Source organism: Vespula vulgaris, chromosome 14, assembly GCF_905475345.1.
Source record: "Vespula vulgaris chromosome 14, iyVesVulg1.1, whole genome shotgun sequence".
Classification (NCBI taxonomy): Eukaryota; Metazoa; Arthropoda; class Insecta; order Hymenoptera; family Vespidae; genus Vespula; species Vespula vulgaris.
The window spans coordinates 3,048,631-3,066,706 of NC_066599.1; the positions used below are offsets into that span (position 1 = coordinate 3,048,631).

Below are 18,076 nucleotides of genomic sequence, written 5' to 3' on the forward strand. Positions count from 1 at the left end.
AAAATTTCGAAAAGTGATCTCAGCAACAAATAATGAATATGAATGAACGAAGTGTTAATGAAACTGGTAAAAGAAATAGAAAGAGAGATGATATTTCTTCTTTTAGTTTTTTCTCTTTTTTTTTTTGCAAATTTAAGGAATGAAAAATTACGAAATGTTAGTCACGTAGATGTACATCGAGATACAAAAATATGAAAGAGAAAAAGAAAAAACAGAAGGACGAAAGTTTTTATTAAAAGAGAAAGAGAAAAAAAGAACAAAGAGAAAGAGAGAGAGAGAAAGAAAGGGAGAGAGAAAGAGACAGGAAGATGTGAAAATGTTTTAATCCTATAGAAAGAGATGGAGCTATTTTACACGAAACTTATATAATAATACTGTATGATACGTGTGAAACGATGATTCTTTATGAAACGCGTATCGTGGTACCGATCAGCCTCTTAAATATCTTCCCCATATAAAATTATATAAGCTCGACCAAAAATCATACTGGTAAGTATGGCACGTTAAGTCGTTTCTTAGATGTACTGTTAAGAGTGAAAGTGTAAGGAGTGTTCGCGTATGGTCGAGCACGGATAAATCACGCAGTAGATCTTTTATTTTCAAAAGATATAGACACGTTTCGTCTTCTTGTAAGTATATAATCATAGTTATTGGATCATATACGAGAGACGGATGTGAGTTAGCGAGGTGAATGTTATAATATATGAGAAAAAAAAAAGAAAAAAAAATTATTATCAACAATCATCGATTCGTAATAAGTTTTCATCTCGATCTTTTTTTTCTTTTTTTGTAACATTCAAATTTTTATTTGAATAATTTTGTAAAGAGAATATTCTTATGAGAATTTTTATATATAACCTTGATGAAATTTTAATATGGCTATAATGAACCAATCACGAACGACCATCCAAAATTACTCAATGATTCTCCATGTTATGTTTAGTTTTATGCTCAAGCCTACTTCGTTCGAAAACTGGTTACATATATTTCGCCCAATAGTTTCCCATCTTTGTAGGAACCTGATGCTCTCTGATCATTCTTTCTTTAATGATCCATAACACTCGTCATATTTCTATTACTTTCTTATTAAATCAGACAGTGATCGTCAAAATGGAAAAGTGTGTAATAGTGTTTACCGCAATTTTTATATCTTGCGGATTTTCTTCCTCTGATTTTGGTGAGTATGAAAACAAAGAAAAAAAAAATATATATATATAAATATCTACACATGAATTTTTCTAGCGAATTTGTTTTGATATTTTGAATATCACGATCAATTATTCGTCTTAATTAAAAGAATTCTTATTAACACTCTCGCGTTTAACAATCTTTTCATATTTTAAAAGCATTCGATATTTCAATGAAGTTTCAATAGTCAAGCTTCAGTATTCAATCGCATGTAAAAACACGATCGAAACTTTGAAAATATATATTTTTATTAAAATCAATATATTATTAAATATAGATGGACGTTATTAACGAAGAACGAATAGTACAATGCTTGTACATGAGTTTTCAAAAAAAGGAAGAAAAGAAAAGAAAAAAAAAGAGTAGTGAAATGATCAAGAACGACAATTTTTTATTTTCGTCGTAATTTTCTTTTTTTTTTTTTGTTATCTAATCGAATTCGTTTCAAACGTGATCTAGACGTGTTCTTACCTACACGTGGATTATGTAACGAATTATAAACTATTTCAATAATGCGAAGAATAGCTTCAAGCTTGTTAAATTGTATATAATGTTACGAAATTGTAAATCGACACGAATTCCATCGAGCTATGGGAAATTTCTTTTACAATAATTTCTCTATATATGTATGTATCTATATATGCACGTAAGTAAAGTACGCCTGTTCGTATTACAGATAGTAATTCTTTTTTTCTAGACACAAATTTTATTTTAAATAATTAATTTAATAATTAATACATTATAATTATTATGTACTCGTTGAAGATTTGTCGAGGATCATGTATTTGTTTTTTTATTGATGAGAAAGTTATAAATGTTTTCTTCTCTCTCTCTCTCTCTCTCTCTCTCTCATGTTTCTTTCTTTTTCAATTTATATTGATATCTTTTTACAGAAACACGCGTTAGATTACTTTCAAAATATCATCGTTAATTCTACGTTCTGTTTCTGCAGATTAATTTTTTTCATTTAATTCGGACTTGAAAAGTTCAAAAAAGAAAAGAAGAAATAATAATTTATTTTAATCCCATTAATATTCATTACGCTTTGACCTCTTTTATAAATTTTTTGACAGTTCTCTTTCTGATATTGAGATAATATCTGCGTATACTCGGTGTCTCATATTAAACGATACGACCAAATACTTCCGAATATCGATGAAAAGTTTATAAAAGGTTTATATATATGTCCGTTTTTTATTAATATTTTCTACAATTTTCATCTAGGTTTAAAATAAAGATTTTCATTAAAAAAATTCTTATATAACTTTTACGATAACTATCAATTACGAACACCTGCAATAAATTTTACATTTTTTTCACTGAAGACATAGTACAACATTTATTTGTAACATTCGTTTATAAAACCAATACGATCGAAGATATATAAAGCGTTTAAGATGAGACACCCGATATGTACCAGACGGATTAAAAGTTTCTAGATCATTTAAAAATCCATTTTTTTCTTTTCTTCTTCGGATTGCAAACAAGTTCGTACGCTTGTAGCCTTATAATTAAAAAATAAAAGAAAGAAAAAATAAATAAAAAAGAAAGGATTGGCCTATAAAATGATAGCTAAGAAATGTTGGGTCCACTCTATATACATATTTATATTTTTGTTTTAGATGATCATTTTAAAAATTGTCATCCGAACGTACCCGGTTTTGACGTTTGCATACGAGAAGGATTAAATGCAATTCGTTCGTATTTTAAAACTGGACTTCCTCAATACAATGTCGAACCATTCGATCCATTTTTTGCGAGAGAAGTTAAGGTTCAACGGGGAATGCCGAATTTTGGATTTACTTTGACCCTTAAAAATGTTACCGAAACTGGATGGAGTAATAGTAAAGTGATCAAGTTTGTCAGCGATTTACCAAATTACAAAGTATTTCATTTTATGTCATTTGACCATCTTTTGAAAAGTAAATTGATCCGGATTTTTTTCTTTTTTTTTTCTATTTTTATAATTAACTCGAACGTTAGAATTATACGATTTGTTTCGAATATTATCAATATTTTATTGATTAATTAATGTCAGAGATGATTTATCTCTTTATTTTCTTTTCTTTCTCATTCTTTTTTTCGATAAATAAATCGATAAGTTTGGTCTGGGTGGGATTTAAAAAAATAATAAAAGAGATATTAAAAGACGATTAATACAATATTGCTACTGATGATGATAATAATAAAAATAAAAAAAGAAAATAATAATAATAATTTATTAGTATGGGATTAACGTTAAATTGAAAAGCAAATAAGAAAGAAATTTTTGATTTTTAGGTTGTCTATTCGCAAAGCTTTCCAGAAAAATTATTATCCGGCGATTACGAATTTTTCGGACAATTTTTGGGCTCGTCGATACGTAACAAAGGAAAATTTACGCTGACCCTGTGTAAGAATCGGCCAATCATCGGATTTTCCACTCGTTTTCATTGAAAAATAGAAAATGCAGACTGACCGTTTTCTTCCTTTCTCTTTTACAGACGATCTCATCCAGACAACGACAATTACGAAACCGCTGGGTCAGAAGATTAAGGTGAACGTCAACGTACAGAGCATAAGAGATTTGAAACTTCACATCACGAATCTCCTATATGGACGAGGATTACTCGAGAGCATACTCGATAGAATTATTAATGGTGCTTGGCAGCCAGGATTTGTGGTGACCAGAGGAATCATCAATGAATTAGTATCAACCGCTTTTACCAACATTTTTGATAAAGCATTTAAAAATTTCCCTTTTCAACAAATCTTCAAGCCCAAGCCTATTCGTCCTTAAATGAAAAAATGAAAGGTTGAAGAAAGAGAAAAAAAGAAGAAAAAAAAGAAGAAAGAAAAATCGATCGATCGATCGATCGATATGAAAATTATTATATAATCGAATAAATTTCATTTATTTTTCCTTTAATCACTTATTGACTAATATTATTATATATTTACTCAATTAATAATTAATACTTATTTCGTATATAAATATACCTTATAACAATTATTCTTTTTTTCTTTCCCTTTTCTTTTGAAAATCTTTATTATTGGAAATTTTATTAACTATTAATTTATTACTGAAATCGTTATTATTGGAAAAGTTTACTATTGATAAAATTGATCGTTTATAAATAAATCATTCATCGATCCTTCATTTTCAAATGAAGAATCTTCTTCGACAGTAACTGTAGCTGTTTACCTTGAGAAGTTTCCAAGTTATCCGGTTCTTGACCTCACATTCTTACAGAGTATAACAAGATTTCTTCTGAAGTTCTCTCGCATGAGTCGATTACTCAGTGGGATGGAAATTGAAATTTTTACGATACTTCTTTACAAAATTATTTCGTTACGATTAACGAATAATTTCCTATTAAAAAACAATAAAAGTAAAAAGAATAAAAAGGAGCAATTAATATCATCAAGATTCGAAGAATTATTGTGAAAGCGATCGCGACGATAATTTTACATGGTGGACAGAGAGAAAGAGAGAAAGAAAAAAGACAAAGAAAAATGGAGTTCATCGAAGACATTATTTGGAAGCGAAGTTCGAAGCACGTAGTTACGATAAATTCGAGTCAACTAACGGTGCTTAATATACTGAATTAAAGTCGGTTAGGTTCGCTTTTGATGACGTTCATATTGACGTATTTCGTACGTCTACGCTTTCTTTCATCGTATTGTATAGTGATTTTTTATTGTTCATTATATCCCCACTAAGTTTAGAAGATCATTCACAATTCACGTCATTCCTACGTTTTTTGAATTTTTTATTTGGTCTAGTACGAAATTTTTATACTATTACGAGTAGGATTCGCACCTTTTTCGTTAATCTTTACTCGTCCTACATTAACTTCTTCCTGAGAAGAAGAAAGTTTTATAGAACCTGAAAACGATATACGTATGTATGCATGCGCGCGCACACGCGCGCGTGTGTGTGTGTGTGTGGTTTTAACTAACGGCAACTTTCTTTGTTTTCGTGAGATCATCTTGATCAATAATACATCAACGATGAGAAAGAACGAATATCTTTTAACGATCATAGATAACTAAGTAATAAATTATTCAACAATGATAGATACATTTTCGAATCGTTCGTACCTAAGCGAAGAAAAGTATTATTAAAAAAGACAAAAAAAGGAAAAAAGCATTAATTGTGTTAATTATTCACGATGATAGAGAATGTATGTTAACTCTTTTTTTGTATTATAATTTTATCTAGATCTTAGTGCTGTAAAAATTGAATAGAAACGAACATTAGACATTGCTAATAGTTGATCTTGAGACTTGTACACTATATATATATATATATATATATATATATATATATATATATATATATAAAATATATCTTTCTAATAACACACTTTCACTAGGTCGTAACACAAATTGCGAAGTCAATTAAAAAATAGATCGTACAATATCATCCGTTCTTTTAGTCGTTGATCTTGAAAGAATCACGATAGATCGAAACAAAAAAAAAAAAACAAAACAGAAATAAAAGAAATAAAAAACAATAAAATAAAATAAAATAAAATAAAATAAAATAAAATAAAATAAAATAAAACAAAAAGAAAAATAAAAAAAAAGAACAAGGAAAAGAAAGAAAGAGAGAAAAGATGACTCTCTCGAGATACATCTTTTTAAGACACGAGTTTATATGCCCATTAGGTTTCTAATGTTTCTTGAAACGATTATAATTGCATTAGGAATAGTATCTTAAGTGTCGTTGTGGTAAATTGATAGAAAAAAAAAATTAAATAAATAAATAAAAAAAGGAAAGATCTAATGTAAAAAGAAAACAATAGTATCTACGATTTCTGAGGAAAGTTAGAATTCATGATAGAAATTCTCTCTCTCTCTTTCTCTCTCTCTCTCTCTCTCTCTCTCTCTCTCTCATTTCTCCTACCTTCTCCTTTCTTCTTATTCTTCTCGTTTGCTCTGGACATTCTAACAAGATGGTGGTGGGGTTGGGGCAGGGGCAATGTCAAGGTGTTATAAGTCCGTGAGAATCCTTACCAACCGGTCATTCAACGCAGAGAAATTCGATCGGTTAGAGTGAAGAAAGAAGATAACTATTATATAGACGAAGGTTATCTATCCAAATCCAAAGATTAAGAATATACAAAGTGAGAAAAATAGGTACAATGATTAAATCAAATAATAGTGTTCTATTCGTGTACGTGTTTATGTTCACGATTCTCATTGGTATCGCTAATGGCATTGGTAAATATCGTGGCCTTGAATTTTTGGAACCTTGTTCTAAAACCGATCCTAATTTGGAAGGTTGTCTTGCCAAAACTGCTAATGTTCTAGTTGAACATTTTCGACAGGGTAAGAAAAAATGTATTATTCGTATTTACCATTCGTTGTATCTGATATCGATACGACTTTATGATTTCGTCATTTGTAATTTGATTTGTTATTCCTTTTCATTCGTAAATTTTTATATCGTTGTTGTTGTTATTATGATAATTATAATAATTATTATGATTTACATTCGCAAGTCGTTGGGCGGAAATCAAATGTTTTTATTTTATAATTTATTCCAACGTGTGTTAATGATTAGAAAGTTCTGACATCGTGTAAGAGAATGTCGAATATCATTTAAAAGAATTTTTTTCATTGTAATTGGCCGAAGCACGTGCTGAAAAATTGATGAGAGTTGCTTTGTTAGCGGAAGCAGGTTATAACGGTGAATTCGAATGGTCACCTGTGTCCTACATTCCAGTTACTGTCTACGGCACTGGGTAGTAGTACGCGATGAAGATTTACTTATTTCAAGTTTCTGATTGTTTTCTGTTTCCTTCTTTTTTGTTTTTAATTCGATTTTATATTTTCAATAAAAAACATTTTTCATCTGATGTATATTTATCTTTACAGGTCTGCCACAGTTAGGATATTCCGAAGTTGAACCAATAATTTTAGACGAACTTCACATAGCTCTTGGAGGTGGTCCTGATGGATACAAAGCACAATTCATGGACATAAATGCCAAAGGAGTTTCATCACTCAAAGTGACCGGTCTTAGAGTAAGATTGTCTGACGATGAAGTTCAATTGCAACTGGTCCTTAGTATTCCTAGAATTAGGGCTGCTGCTAAATATAGGTCAAGCGGTACATTGATTTTGGTTCAGGCCAGCGGAGCTGGAGATTATTGGGGAGACTATGGTATATATAAATCTTATTTATGATTAATATAGAATATCGATGAAATAGAAAACAGAAAAAAAATATATATATATGTATGTCTACGTTAAATAATTCTCTAATATATGCGTATAATAATTATATAAGAAATGTAATTTAATTCATAGAAAGTCGTTTTTCTTTTCATTTTTTATTTCTTTTTTACTATTGATTACACATACACACACATATATATTTTTTATATTTGTTTTGAAAGATAAATAATAATACTTACGTGACTTCGAAACGTGAAACGCGTTTCAGGTAAAAGTTCTGTTAACTATACAAACTTTCACTTTTCACTTAATCAATTTGTTTAGTAAATTTTCCCTATTATCCAATTAGTTCTATTAAGAAACTATATCTCATCGATACTTTGTAAATTATAAACAATCGTTTAGTTATTTACCGTTCGAGTGTCATATAATTTTTATGAATTATCGACGCCTGGTAATAGGCAACCCGAAACGCAACGCTGTATTTCGATCGCGGTCCATCAGACAACATCAATTCAATGTTATCTCTCGTCAATGATTCTTTTTTATCTTTCCTTTACAGAGGGAGTCAAAGCTAAAGTATTTATCAGAGCAAAACCGTTCATTGTACAAGATCGTCGCTTTTTGAGGTTGCAACAATTAAAAATGGATTTCAGTGTCCAAGATATTAAAATGGGTGTTGAGAACGTACACGATGGCAATACTATACTTCGTAAGTATGATTTCATCTGTTTTTTTAAATATTTTCTTATTCGTTTTTTCTTTCCTTTTTTCTCTCATTCTTTTTTTTTTTTTTTTTTGAACGAATAAATTTATTGATTTCATTTTGTTTGCCCTTTTTCTTTTAGAAGCCGCGTTGAACTTGTTTATTAATAGTAACAGTCAAGAATTACTTAAAGAAATGAAACCAGATTTGAGAAGAAAGTTGGTCCAAGTTATGTCAGGTTTCGTTGAGAAACTTTTCGCTCAAGTACCGTACGATGCCTGGATTACCGAATAAGTAGGACAGATGATATTCTTGATCGTATTTACGTTTTCGATCATCGAATATAGATTGAACTTCTCGTGTAGGTATACTTAAAAAGAGAAGCAAGCGTATGTGTATGTAAATTTTTTTATTTTTTGCAAACGTCTTAGTAAATGCCTACATAAATATGATTTGTCTCTAAGAAGAGAAGGAAAGATCTTATTGGTTGATCAATTATTATTATTATTATTATTATTATTATTATTATTATTATTATTATTATTATTATTATTATTGTTACTATTACTGTTTGCGTTAAAAGATTGTCAGTATTTTGTTCCTCAAGCAATATGTGAAAACTTCTTTACGATTCTTAATTAACTCGAGTCTTATGACAAATCAGATCTTAGCCGTTTTTATAATTTAACAATTTCGTTATTGTTTGTTGATCGTGTAGATAGGTCGATTATATAGTTAGAAATTATTATTATCTCTTTTTGTTAACTTTCAATGTTACGTATTGTATATAATTTCTTATTTGTTCACATTACGAAGACAATAGTAAGAAAATGGACGATCATTTTTTTTTTTTAAGTTACTACATTACTCGTCGGATGTTTTAGGATAAGACTTTTTATACAATTGTCTATTTATTTAATAAATGACGTCACTTTTTGTCGACAATGATTCTGTATTTAGTATTGTGAAACCTCGTACAACACTAATTGGAATTTAAAATGTAATGAACGTAATCTATACGTGACAGTAATCTTTGAGACGTTTTATCTTTTATCTTTTCACTCGATCATTTCGATACTTTTATCATATTTTTGATCGTTCTCTCTTTTTTTTTTTTTTCTTTAATTTTGTTATCATCATTAATACGAATAATTTCAAAGGGAGTGTTTCCTTTTTCATTTTTAATTACAATTTTTCACGCAGATCTCCTTTCAATCGTTGACGAATTAATTTATCATCAATAAGAATAATTTCAAACGAAGTTTCTCAATTTTTCGATAAAAAATTTTTCAAATAGATCTCTTTTTCAATCGTTAACAAATCAATTCAATAGTATTATTCATTCATAACAACGTTCATAACTCTCTCTCCGTCTCTCTTTTTTCTTTCGATCGTTTTTATCAAACGATTAATAATGATATACATGAATGTCAAAGTTACATTTGCAATTACGAGAGGAGATCTCTTAGAATCACTTATCAATTTCGCGGTAGATACAAAGAATAAATCATTATTTCGAAATAATGCATAGGTTAGTGAGTGTCAGAAACGTGGTTCTTCAACGTTAATTAATAAACGTGCGTGTCCTTCGAGAAGATACGTGCTGTAACTAAGAACATCGAACCTTGAAAAAACTATTCTCTTTTATTCTTAATATATTTATAGCATAGTGTTTAATGTAATAGTTTTAATCGATATAAAATGGTAAATTTTTACGAGTGACTTTACTGACATCATTAGAATGATCCTTAAGTTTCTGTCTGTGTGTGTGTGTGTGTGTGTGTGTATTCAAATTTTATTCTCCGATTCTCGAGATTGCTTTTATCTCTTTCCTCAACGATAAAAGAAAAATAAAAAAAGAATAAAGAAAAGAGGAATATAAAAAAAGAATTAAAGAAATAAAAGAAATTAAAGAAGAAGTAAAAGAAAAATACAGAAGAAAAAGAATAAAGAATAAAGAAAAAAGAAATAAAAAAAAGAAAAAAGAAAAAATTAAATTACAACAAAAGAAATTAAAGAAGAAGTAAAAGGAAAATGTAGAAAAGAAAAACAAAAAGAAGAATAAAAGAATAAATAAAATAAACAAAAAGAGCAAACTCGGCATAGTGTTTTAAACAGATCTAGCGAAATACGTAGAGAACTTGAGATATCTGTTTTAATCGGAGTGATAGAGAAGAAATTAATGTCATCATGGTTTGAATAGCTGCTCGTCATCAAATAATGTCTTACCATTATAAAACGTACAAGCGATTACGAGGTAAAGTATTACATGTACGTAATTCTGACATAGCAGGAGATCGGTAATCTCGAATGAATTCGTTTCGGTGGAATTGGTAATTTCAAATAGATTCTTAAAGGTTCTAAAACAGCTGATCGTTTAGATGTGATCAATACAATCGATAAAAATATCTCAATGTTTCCTTATTACAATTAATTTCAATCGAATTACATATAAGAGAAAGGAAAATCGAGAACTATTTTAAATTATTATTATTTGAGATGTTTGTGAATCATAGATCGATATAATAATTAATTGATCTTCGATGGATCGAAATCGTTGATCGATCAATACCATACCTATTTTTATTATCTTTTCTATTCACGTTTAGAATAAGCAAAACTAAAATATAATCATAACAATATCTTCGGCGATAATTTAGGATCTTCGAGAAGGATATTACCGGTCTTACTTTACTTGCCTTTTATGTGCTGATGTATATGTAAGTCGATGCATTATGCAATGGCATTATTATGTCACATAGTTGATAACACCGATGACTTTTTTGACCCGACGAATAGATTGACATCGTCAACGAATTAATCTCACTCACCCACGATTACATATTCTTTCGTTGTTGTATATAAAACCGATAGTTATTATTTATAGATTCCAACATATATATATATATATATATATATATATATATATATATATATACACATACACACACACACCACACAGTCTAGTTTATTTTTATGTATTATACTTATTTACTTGTTCGATAGATTTAGAATCGATTGATTAATCGGTAACGAAACTTCTGTTTACAAGGAATAGGCATATATATTCGTAGTAATTCGATTCTAATTTGTGTGCATCATGCAGTTCTACGTATTAAATTTATTCGTTTGATTTCATAAATCATTCCTCTCTCTCTCTCTTTTCTCTTGACGTTAATTTTTTTTCCTTTCTTTTCCTTTTTTTTTTTTTTTGAAGTCCACGTGGTAAAGTTAAATATTATTTCTATCGAACTTCCATCGTTTGAGCGCACATAATTATATAAATATACATATGTGTGTGTGTGTATATATATATATATATATATATATATATATATATATATATATATATATATACGTACGTACATACATACATACATATTTACATATTTATATATGTAGACACAATCAACAAACCTCTCACGCATTCTTTAATGAAATTCGTTATGCATACATATGTATATATAAGAGATAAAGATTGATGAAGAAACGTCATACTTTTATGCTTGTGAATGCATACGATTAATATATAGTTAACTCGTTTAGTGTTTAACAGCATACAAAAAATTGATACATTTTTTTTTCTTTTTTTATTTCGTTCTCTAACTTTTGACGTTCAAACGTCAAAATTCATTTCGTTTATATATAAATAATAATCTATAACAAACAAAAATTATTATCTTTTTTATGTCATCCTCATCGACATTGTTTCATTCCTTTTTCACGAAGATATTTTCATAAAAGGTAGGTAACAAAAATTCAATGGTCAGTTATAACAAGAAACCGGTTAAATGGCATAAATAAATAAATAAATAAATAAGAAAATAATAATCTCTACACTCTTATGCACATTTTAGCTTCTTATTTTACTTTATTATTAAATATACCACGACGATTATGAAGATATTATGAGATAAAATACATTTTATAAAAAGATATGTTCTTCTTTTTCCTCAATCTCTTTTTTTCTGTTTCCTTTTCTTCTTCGTTCTTTTTTTTTTTTGGAATACAGAACGATCGTTAAAATAATTCTTAGAATGATGAAGAAAATATAGAATTGATCTTCTGCTTAATATTGATTAACGCCATTTCAAAACTTTTCCATTGAATTATCATTTTTTCCTCCTCCTCCTCCTCCTTCTTCTTCTTACTTTTCTTTTTTGTTCTTCTTATTTAGTTCACAAAATACAATATTTCTTGGAATCATTATTTGTTTGCTTCTTTGTTATTTTCAAAAGAAATATCTGTGCATATGAAAACAAAATAGTCCTTACAAAATTCCGAATGCGTGTCACTCCGATTTTATTTTATTCGAGGACGACTTACAATAGTTTGTACATACACACACACACACACACATATATATATGTATATATGTATGTACATACGTATGTAAGTAAATATACTTGTACAAGTCAACAGGTGTATGTTAAGAGAAAGAAAAGAAAAAGGAGAGAGGAAAATGAAGAAGAATAAGTCAAGAAAAAAAAGGAAAGAAAAAAGAAGAGAACAAAAAAAAAACAAAAAAGAAAAAGAAAATACGTACAATGTAACATTAAAAAGTTTAAAAGGTCAATGTCGACTTTGAGTGTTCGAAGAATAAACATTAGGAAATCTTTGATAGTGACGATTATTAGCTTGTTTCTTTTTTTCATTTCCACTTCCTAATCCTCTTCTCAATGAGTTTCCTTGACTTTGAATCGAGAAAAAGTTATTTTCTTTCCTCACCTCTCTCTCTTCATATACACACATATACACATACTCACACACTTATGTACGTATGTGTATGTACGTACATATGTTTGTACGTATGTATCATGTATGCGTGATAGAATGTGTAGGTGGAACACATGGGCCACAATTGTTTCAGTGATTGTAACTCTGACTAACTCTGAATAACTCAGAGATGGTAGCTGTTGGTTGGAGGGGTCGGAGGGGAAGAAGAATACCACTATAAGGTCCACGCACGACGGCTTCACTCTTATTCAGTTCCAGTCCGAGCATCCATCGAGTATCATTCGCGAATTGTTTCCGTATAAAAAAATTCATTCGGAGAATCTTCGAGAAAATTAGATATACAGATCTATATATATTTCATCGAAATTCAAATATATTCGATCGAATCAGAAGCAATCATGAGGTGCGTCGTCTTGTTCCTTGTCAACCTGACATTACTTTCTCTGATCATCGATTTTGGCCAATCTATGGACTTGCGTGAGTAAAAGAAATTAGATAAAATTAAAAAAAAAAAAAAAAAAAAAAAAAAAGAAAATAACAAATAAAATACATAATATAATTATCAATTGAATTGACATTTCTTTGCTCGCGAAATTTTTTTTATTTTCGGCTCAAGTTCTCATCAAAAATTTATCAAGTTTCTAATACTTTGTAGAAATATTCGATCATGATGAAGCGTCGTGTATATATTTATATATAATATTTTTTTTTTATTTTATTGCTTTTATTAAATTTTATTTTTCTTTAGCCGATTTCCTTCACGTTTGTAAACGTAGCGATCCTAACATCGTTAATTGCATCACCGAAAGTGTAGAATATTTGAAGCCTTATCTTCAGAAAGGTGTACCAGAATACAATATACCATCATTGGAGCCACTTTTATTGAAACAACTCATTGCTAGTGAAAAATCTGGTCTCAGGATAAATGCTAAGAATGTAGAAGCTTATGGCGCCAGTGACTTTACCATAACCAATTTGAAGTAAGCTATGATCTTATAATCGAAATTAAATATTTCACGATGATAGAGACAATTATAATATAATCAACATATTTCCGAGATGTATTAAGAGATAAGTAATACAAATTCTAATCGACTTATCTGTTGCATTCAAGAGTTATACTTTAGAAAAAAAAGTTACGCTTTAGAAAAAAAATATATTGATAATCATGAATTTTTATTAACCGGATTACAGCTGATTCCGATTAAATCTCGTTTGTCATTGATTGGTTGTTGATTCATAGTAAATATAATTTATTTATGTTTCTTTTTCTTTTAATCGGACAGTGAAAAAACTTAATTAATATACATAAAAATTCGAGAAAAGGGAAGAATGAGGCGTTTGAATAATACAAATTATTTTGAAAAATGGAAAGGATTTTCGATTCATTTTTATTTTTTATTATTATTGTTATCTTTCTTTCATAATTCAGGAATGATTGAATAATTTTTACTCGTCGTTTGATTTAAGAATGCGAAGGTCGATAGATCGTAAAATTCGAGTATATTGAACCGGTTGTGTTAAATCGGTTAAATTTGTTATAAAGTTAAAAGAACAAGAACATTTATGACTAATAAAAGATTATGAATCAGGAAATGAGAAATATGATAGCGCCGTTAGATTCAAGTCTATCGATATCATCTATCGTAATTCTCAAATGATACGAGAGTGTTATACCGCGAGCAAATTGACACGTGGCTCTTCATGATCAATTAATATTAATAACGAGAATTATCCGAGGTGTACAGTCATCTTTATGATTTATTTTATTAACGTGCGAAACTCGTTAGAAAACAATTATTAATGTGATATATCTCAATGTAATCGTTTCCATTTCTCTAAAAACAAAGAATGAAATTGGTCGAAAATTTCTTTTTTTAAATTGTTCATTTCGAAGTCATTTAAAATTTCACAAGTATATTGACGACATTATATAATTCTTTTCTCTCTCTCCCTTTTTTTTTTTTAATATTACAGTAAAGATTAATTGAATAAATTGATTTACACAAGAACTTCGAGATTCGCTAATAATATACGATTGTTAAAATTGTTAACTAATAACTAAGAAACAGAAAAAGAAAAGAGATATATAAATAAGATTACTATGGTATGATTCTATCGAATAAAATTAATTTATATTCTTTAACGTGACGAGCTATTGTTTTTTTATTTTGTAAAAAAAAAGAAAAAGAAAAGTATTACGTATAAAAGCTATTAAACGATACAAAAAGAAAAAGAGAAATATATATATACATACAGAAAAATAATTTTATATTCTATTCTATAATAAACTATTTTTTCTGTCCTGTTTTCTTTAAAAAAAAAAAGATACTAAAAACCGATTAAACGGTTAAGTCGATTTATAAAGGATCCTTGATGTCCGCTAGTTTCGCACGAGTGATCACTAGTATCCTATAAAAGAAAAAGGAATAAAAAAAAAAAAAAAAGAGAAAAGAAAAAAGGAAAACAGAAAAAGATAGAAAGAAATAAATGAACAAAATTACGTCGATTGATCATTCGATCCTGGCGAGCAAGATTACTTTATATTCCGCTTACGGTAGTGAATACGACCGTGACACGAGTGCTTGAAATGCGAATTCGAAAACAATTGTCGTGTTACTACATGGCTATGGTTGTTACCTTATTTAAAAAAAAAAAGGAGGATAATCGTTGATAGATAATAAAATGGCGAAGACAACGGAAACGACCATTTGAAATACGAATTAGTGAAAGTACATAGTGTGGTTGACCTGAAAAGTATTCTACTATTATCTTCTTTCTCATATTTTTTTCCTGTTCTTTTTTTCTTTTTTTTTTACTTTCTTGTTTGCCCTATCTTTGCTTATGTCATGTTTAATTTGAAAAGTATCCTCTACGATTTTTTTCTCTTATGTATTTTTATTATCCTATTTTCGTGCGTGTTTAATTATCGTGCAATACACGTAGGAAGAGGTCATCGAACGATTCTTGTTCACGATTTATAGCTAAACCTGTTCCTGATTTTATTCGATTTTACTTGTATAAAAATCTTTTCTTCTATTTTTCAGAAATACGAACATTTTTCTAAATGTTGATTTTTATTGTTCAAGAAAATTCCGAACGAACATCAGCCAGTATAATTCTAGAGAATTATTAACAAGTAGTTTAGTTTTAAAATGATTGAACGATCCATAGCAAATTAGTAACATACCTGATTTGAATTATTTAAGTGCATAGAATCAAATCTTCTCATTTCGTTTCAACAATTTCGAAGTAATTGTTAACTTTCATTGTTTAAAAAAATTCAGAACGATCATCAGCCAGTATAATTCTAAAGAATTATTAAAAACTAGTTTATTTTAAAATGATTGAACGATCCATAGCAAATTGGCATCAGACCTGATTTGAAGTATTTAAGTGCATAGAATTAAATCTTCTCATTTCGTTTCAAAGTTTTCGAAGTACTTATTAACTTTTATTGTCCAAGAAAATTCAAAACGATTACTGGTCAGTATAATTCTAAAAGATTATTAAATTATAGTTTATTCTAAAATCATTAAAATGATTAAAAGATTCATAACAAATTAATACTATATCTGATTTGTATTATCCAACTTGTTAATATCAAATCATTTCTCTTCTTTTCTCTACAATCTAAGTATTAATTTTCATTTTCATTACAAAGAAACTTAATAAACAAAGCTTCCAATATAATCCTAAAAAAAGAAATAAATAAAAGAAAAGTATGAAACAATAATTAATTAATTAATTAATTAAAAAACATTCTTTTTTTCTCAGAAAATCAAGAAACGTGTTATACTTGTAATTTCTTTTCTCCCAACCATAGGGTGAACTTAGACGAATTGATCTTCGCAATGGAAATCAAACTGCCACACTTACACGTCAAAGGCACATATGAGATCAATGGGAAAATATTACTTTTGCCAATTGAAGGATCCGGACCAATGACTGGAAACTTTACTCAATGTACCGGATCGGTCACGGTACATGCCATGAAACGTCAGCTACCAAACGGGGAGAATCATGTGCAGATCGACGAATTTAAAATGAGGATCACAGTTGGCAAGGGTACCTTAAATCTAGATAATCTTTTTGGCGGTGAAAAGGTACTCGGTGATGTTATCAATACAGCGATCAACAGCAATTTCGATGCATTCATTAAAGAATTACAACCATTGATCGAGAAAGCATTATCGGATGCTTTCCGTGAAATCGCAAATAGTATTGTCAGTAATTTCACTTACGAGCAACTCTTCCCATAATATTAGAAAAAGAAATAAACTCTGAAAAAAAAGAGAAAAATCGAAAATAAAAAAAAAAAGGAAAAGGTAGAAAAAGAAAAAAAGAATATAAAACAGAAAGAAACAAATCGAAAGAAAAGAAACAAAGAATCTGACAATATGAATGACGCGATTCCTAACGCGATTATGTCAATGATCGGACATTATTAATACTCGCGATAATAATTCGTCATTGACATTATCGAAAATTGTTAAAACTACCTCTGAATTTTTAACATACTTATAAGTATTCCAAGATTGAATAAAATCGATGCACGTCGAAAATTCGTTCTTCTCTTTCTATATTTGAATTATTATATATCCGTCTAAGATATATTCTATTATCTTATTAAAAGTATTTCGATGTTATTTTCGCGATAACGTTTCGATGACGAAGACGTTTTATTGACACTTTCGGTCGTAAACATCTACGAATTTCAATTTATATTCAACAAGTATAATCTCTTAAGTTTCTTTTTTTTTTTTTCTTTTTCTTTATCAGTATACGTAACTTTTCAATCGATTTGTATTCGAGCCTGTGACTCTCAAATCGAATTGTAAAAGTTATGTAATTAATGAAACAAAAAAAAAAAAAAAAAGAAAAAGGAAAATAAAAGGATAAAGGAAAAGAAACCAATTATAAAAACAAATAATCCTAATTATTACCAAGAGATTTTTTGTTTCGTTTATCGACGTGCATTAAAAATCTTGATCTTATTTTTCGAAACGAAAAAAAAAGTAATAAAAAACAAAAGAAAGAAAAAAAAAAAAGAAACAAACAAGAACTAGCAATTTTAAATAACGTCTAGCGAATACATACAATAGATAATATATACTCTGGTCGATAGGTATTATAAACAGGTGTATTTACTATACAAATAGTCAATAATTTATAAGTGTGTAGTTTTTAACGCCTTTAAGACGCAACATACGCAATAAAGCAATCGTTATATTAAAAACTTTTATTTTATTATTTAAAAAGAAAAACCATGTTTAAA

The 18,076-nt window shown here is 28.6% G+C and overlaps 3 protein-coding genes across 3 annotated transcripts; all 3 read left to right on the forward strand.

Moving 5' to 3' along the window:
* Window positions 1-470: 470 nt before the first annotated feature.
* On the forward strand, window positions 471-4,111 carry LOC127068932 (uncharacterized). The gene is made up of 5 exons (XM_051005373.1): window positions 471-489; window positions 1,096-1,177; window positions 2,811-3,073; window positions 3,469-3,580; window positions 3,672-4,111. The coding sequence occupies exons 2-5, from the start codon at window positions 1,111-1,113 to the stop codon at window positions 3,965-3,967; spliced, it is 738 nt and encodes a 245-aa protein (XP_050861330.1). The 5' UTR covers window positions 471-489; window positions 1,096-1,110; the 3' UTR covers window positions 3,968-4,111.
* Window positions 4,112-6,222: 2,111 nt separating this feature from the next.
* LOC127069143 (protein takeout) lies at window positions 6,223-9,063 on the forward strand. The gene is made up of 4 exons (XM_051005876.1): window positions 6,223-6,504; window positions 7,054-7,341; window positions 7,918-8,067; window positions 8,204-9,063. The coding sequence occupies exons 1-4, from the start codon at window positions 6,318-6,320 to the stop codon at window positions 8,353-8,355; spliced, it is 777 nt and encodes a 258-aa protein (XP_050861833.1). The 5' UTR covers window positions 6,223-6,317; the 3' UTR covers window positions 8,356-9,063.
* A 3,972-nt stretch (window positions 9,064-13,035) lies between these two features.
* LOC127069080 (circadian clock-controlled protein daywake) lies at window positions 13,036-18,037 on the forward strand. The gene is made up of 3 exons (XM_051005764.1): window positions 13,036-13,275; window positions 13,547-13,778; window positions 16,625-18,037. Exons 1-3 carry the CDS (start codon window positions 13,197-13,199, stop codon window positions 17,058-17,060), a joined length of 747 nt encoding a protein of 248 aa, XP_050861721.1. The 5' UTR covers window positions 13,036-13,196; the 3' UTR covers window positions 17,061-18,037.
* Window positions 18,038-18,076: the final 39 nt, after the last annotated feature.

What these genes read in the sequence shown, in the direction of transcription:
- LOC127068932 (XM_051005373.1), top strand. Translation starts at nt 1,111, where the DNA reads ATGGAAAAGTGTGTAATAGTGTTTACCGCAATTTTTATATCTTGCGGA. An exon ending in ATTTTCTTCCTCTGATTTTG is followed by an intron (nt 1,178 to 2,810) that starts GTGAGTATGAAA and finishes TTTTTGTTTTAG; the next exon opens with ATGATCATTTTAAAAATTGT. An exon ending in AAAATTTACGCTGACCCTGT is followed by an intron (nt 3,581 to 3,671) that starts GTAAGAATCGGC and finishes TCTCTTTTACAG; the next exon opens with ACGATCTCATCCAGACAACG.
- LOC127069143 (XM_051005876.1), top strand. Translation starts at nt 6,318, where the DNA reads ATGATTAAATCAAATAATAGTGTTCTATTCGTGTACGTGTTTATGTTC. An exon ending in AGTTGAACATTTTCGACAGG is followed by an intron (nt 6,505 to 7,053) that starts GTAAGAAAAAAT and finishes TTATCTTTACAG; the next exon opens with GTCTGCCACAGTTAGGATAT. An exon ending in AGATTATTGGGGAGACTATG is followed by an intron (nt 7,342 to 7,917) that starts GTATATATAAAT and finishes TTTCCTTTACAG; the next exon opens with AGGGAGTCAAAGCTAAAGTA.
- LOC127069080 (XM_051005764.1), top strand. Translation starts at nt 13,197, where the DNA reads ATGAGGTGCGTCGTCTTGTTCCTTGTCAACCTGACATTACTTTCTCTG. An exon ending in TGGCCAATCTATGGACTTGC is followed by an intron (nt 13,276 to 13,546) that starts GTGAGTAAAAGA and finishes ATTTTTCTTTAG; the next exon opens with CCGATTTCCTTCACGTTTGT. An exon ending in TTTACCATAACCAATTTGAA is followed by an intron (nt 13,779 to 16,624) that starts GTAAGCTATGAT and finishes TCCCAACCATAG; the next exon opens with GGTGAACTTAGACGAATTGA.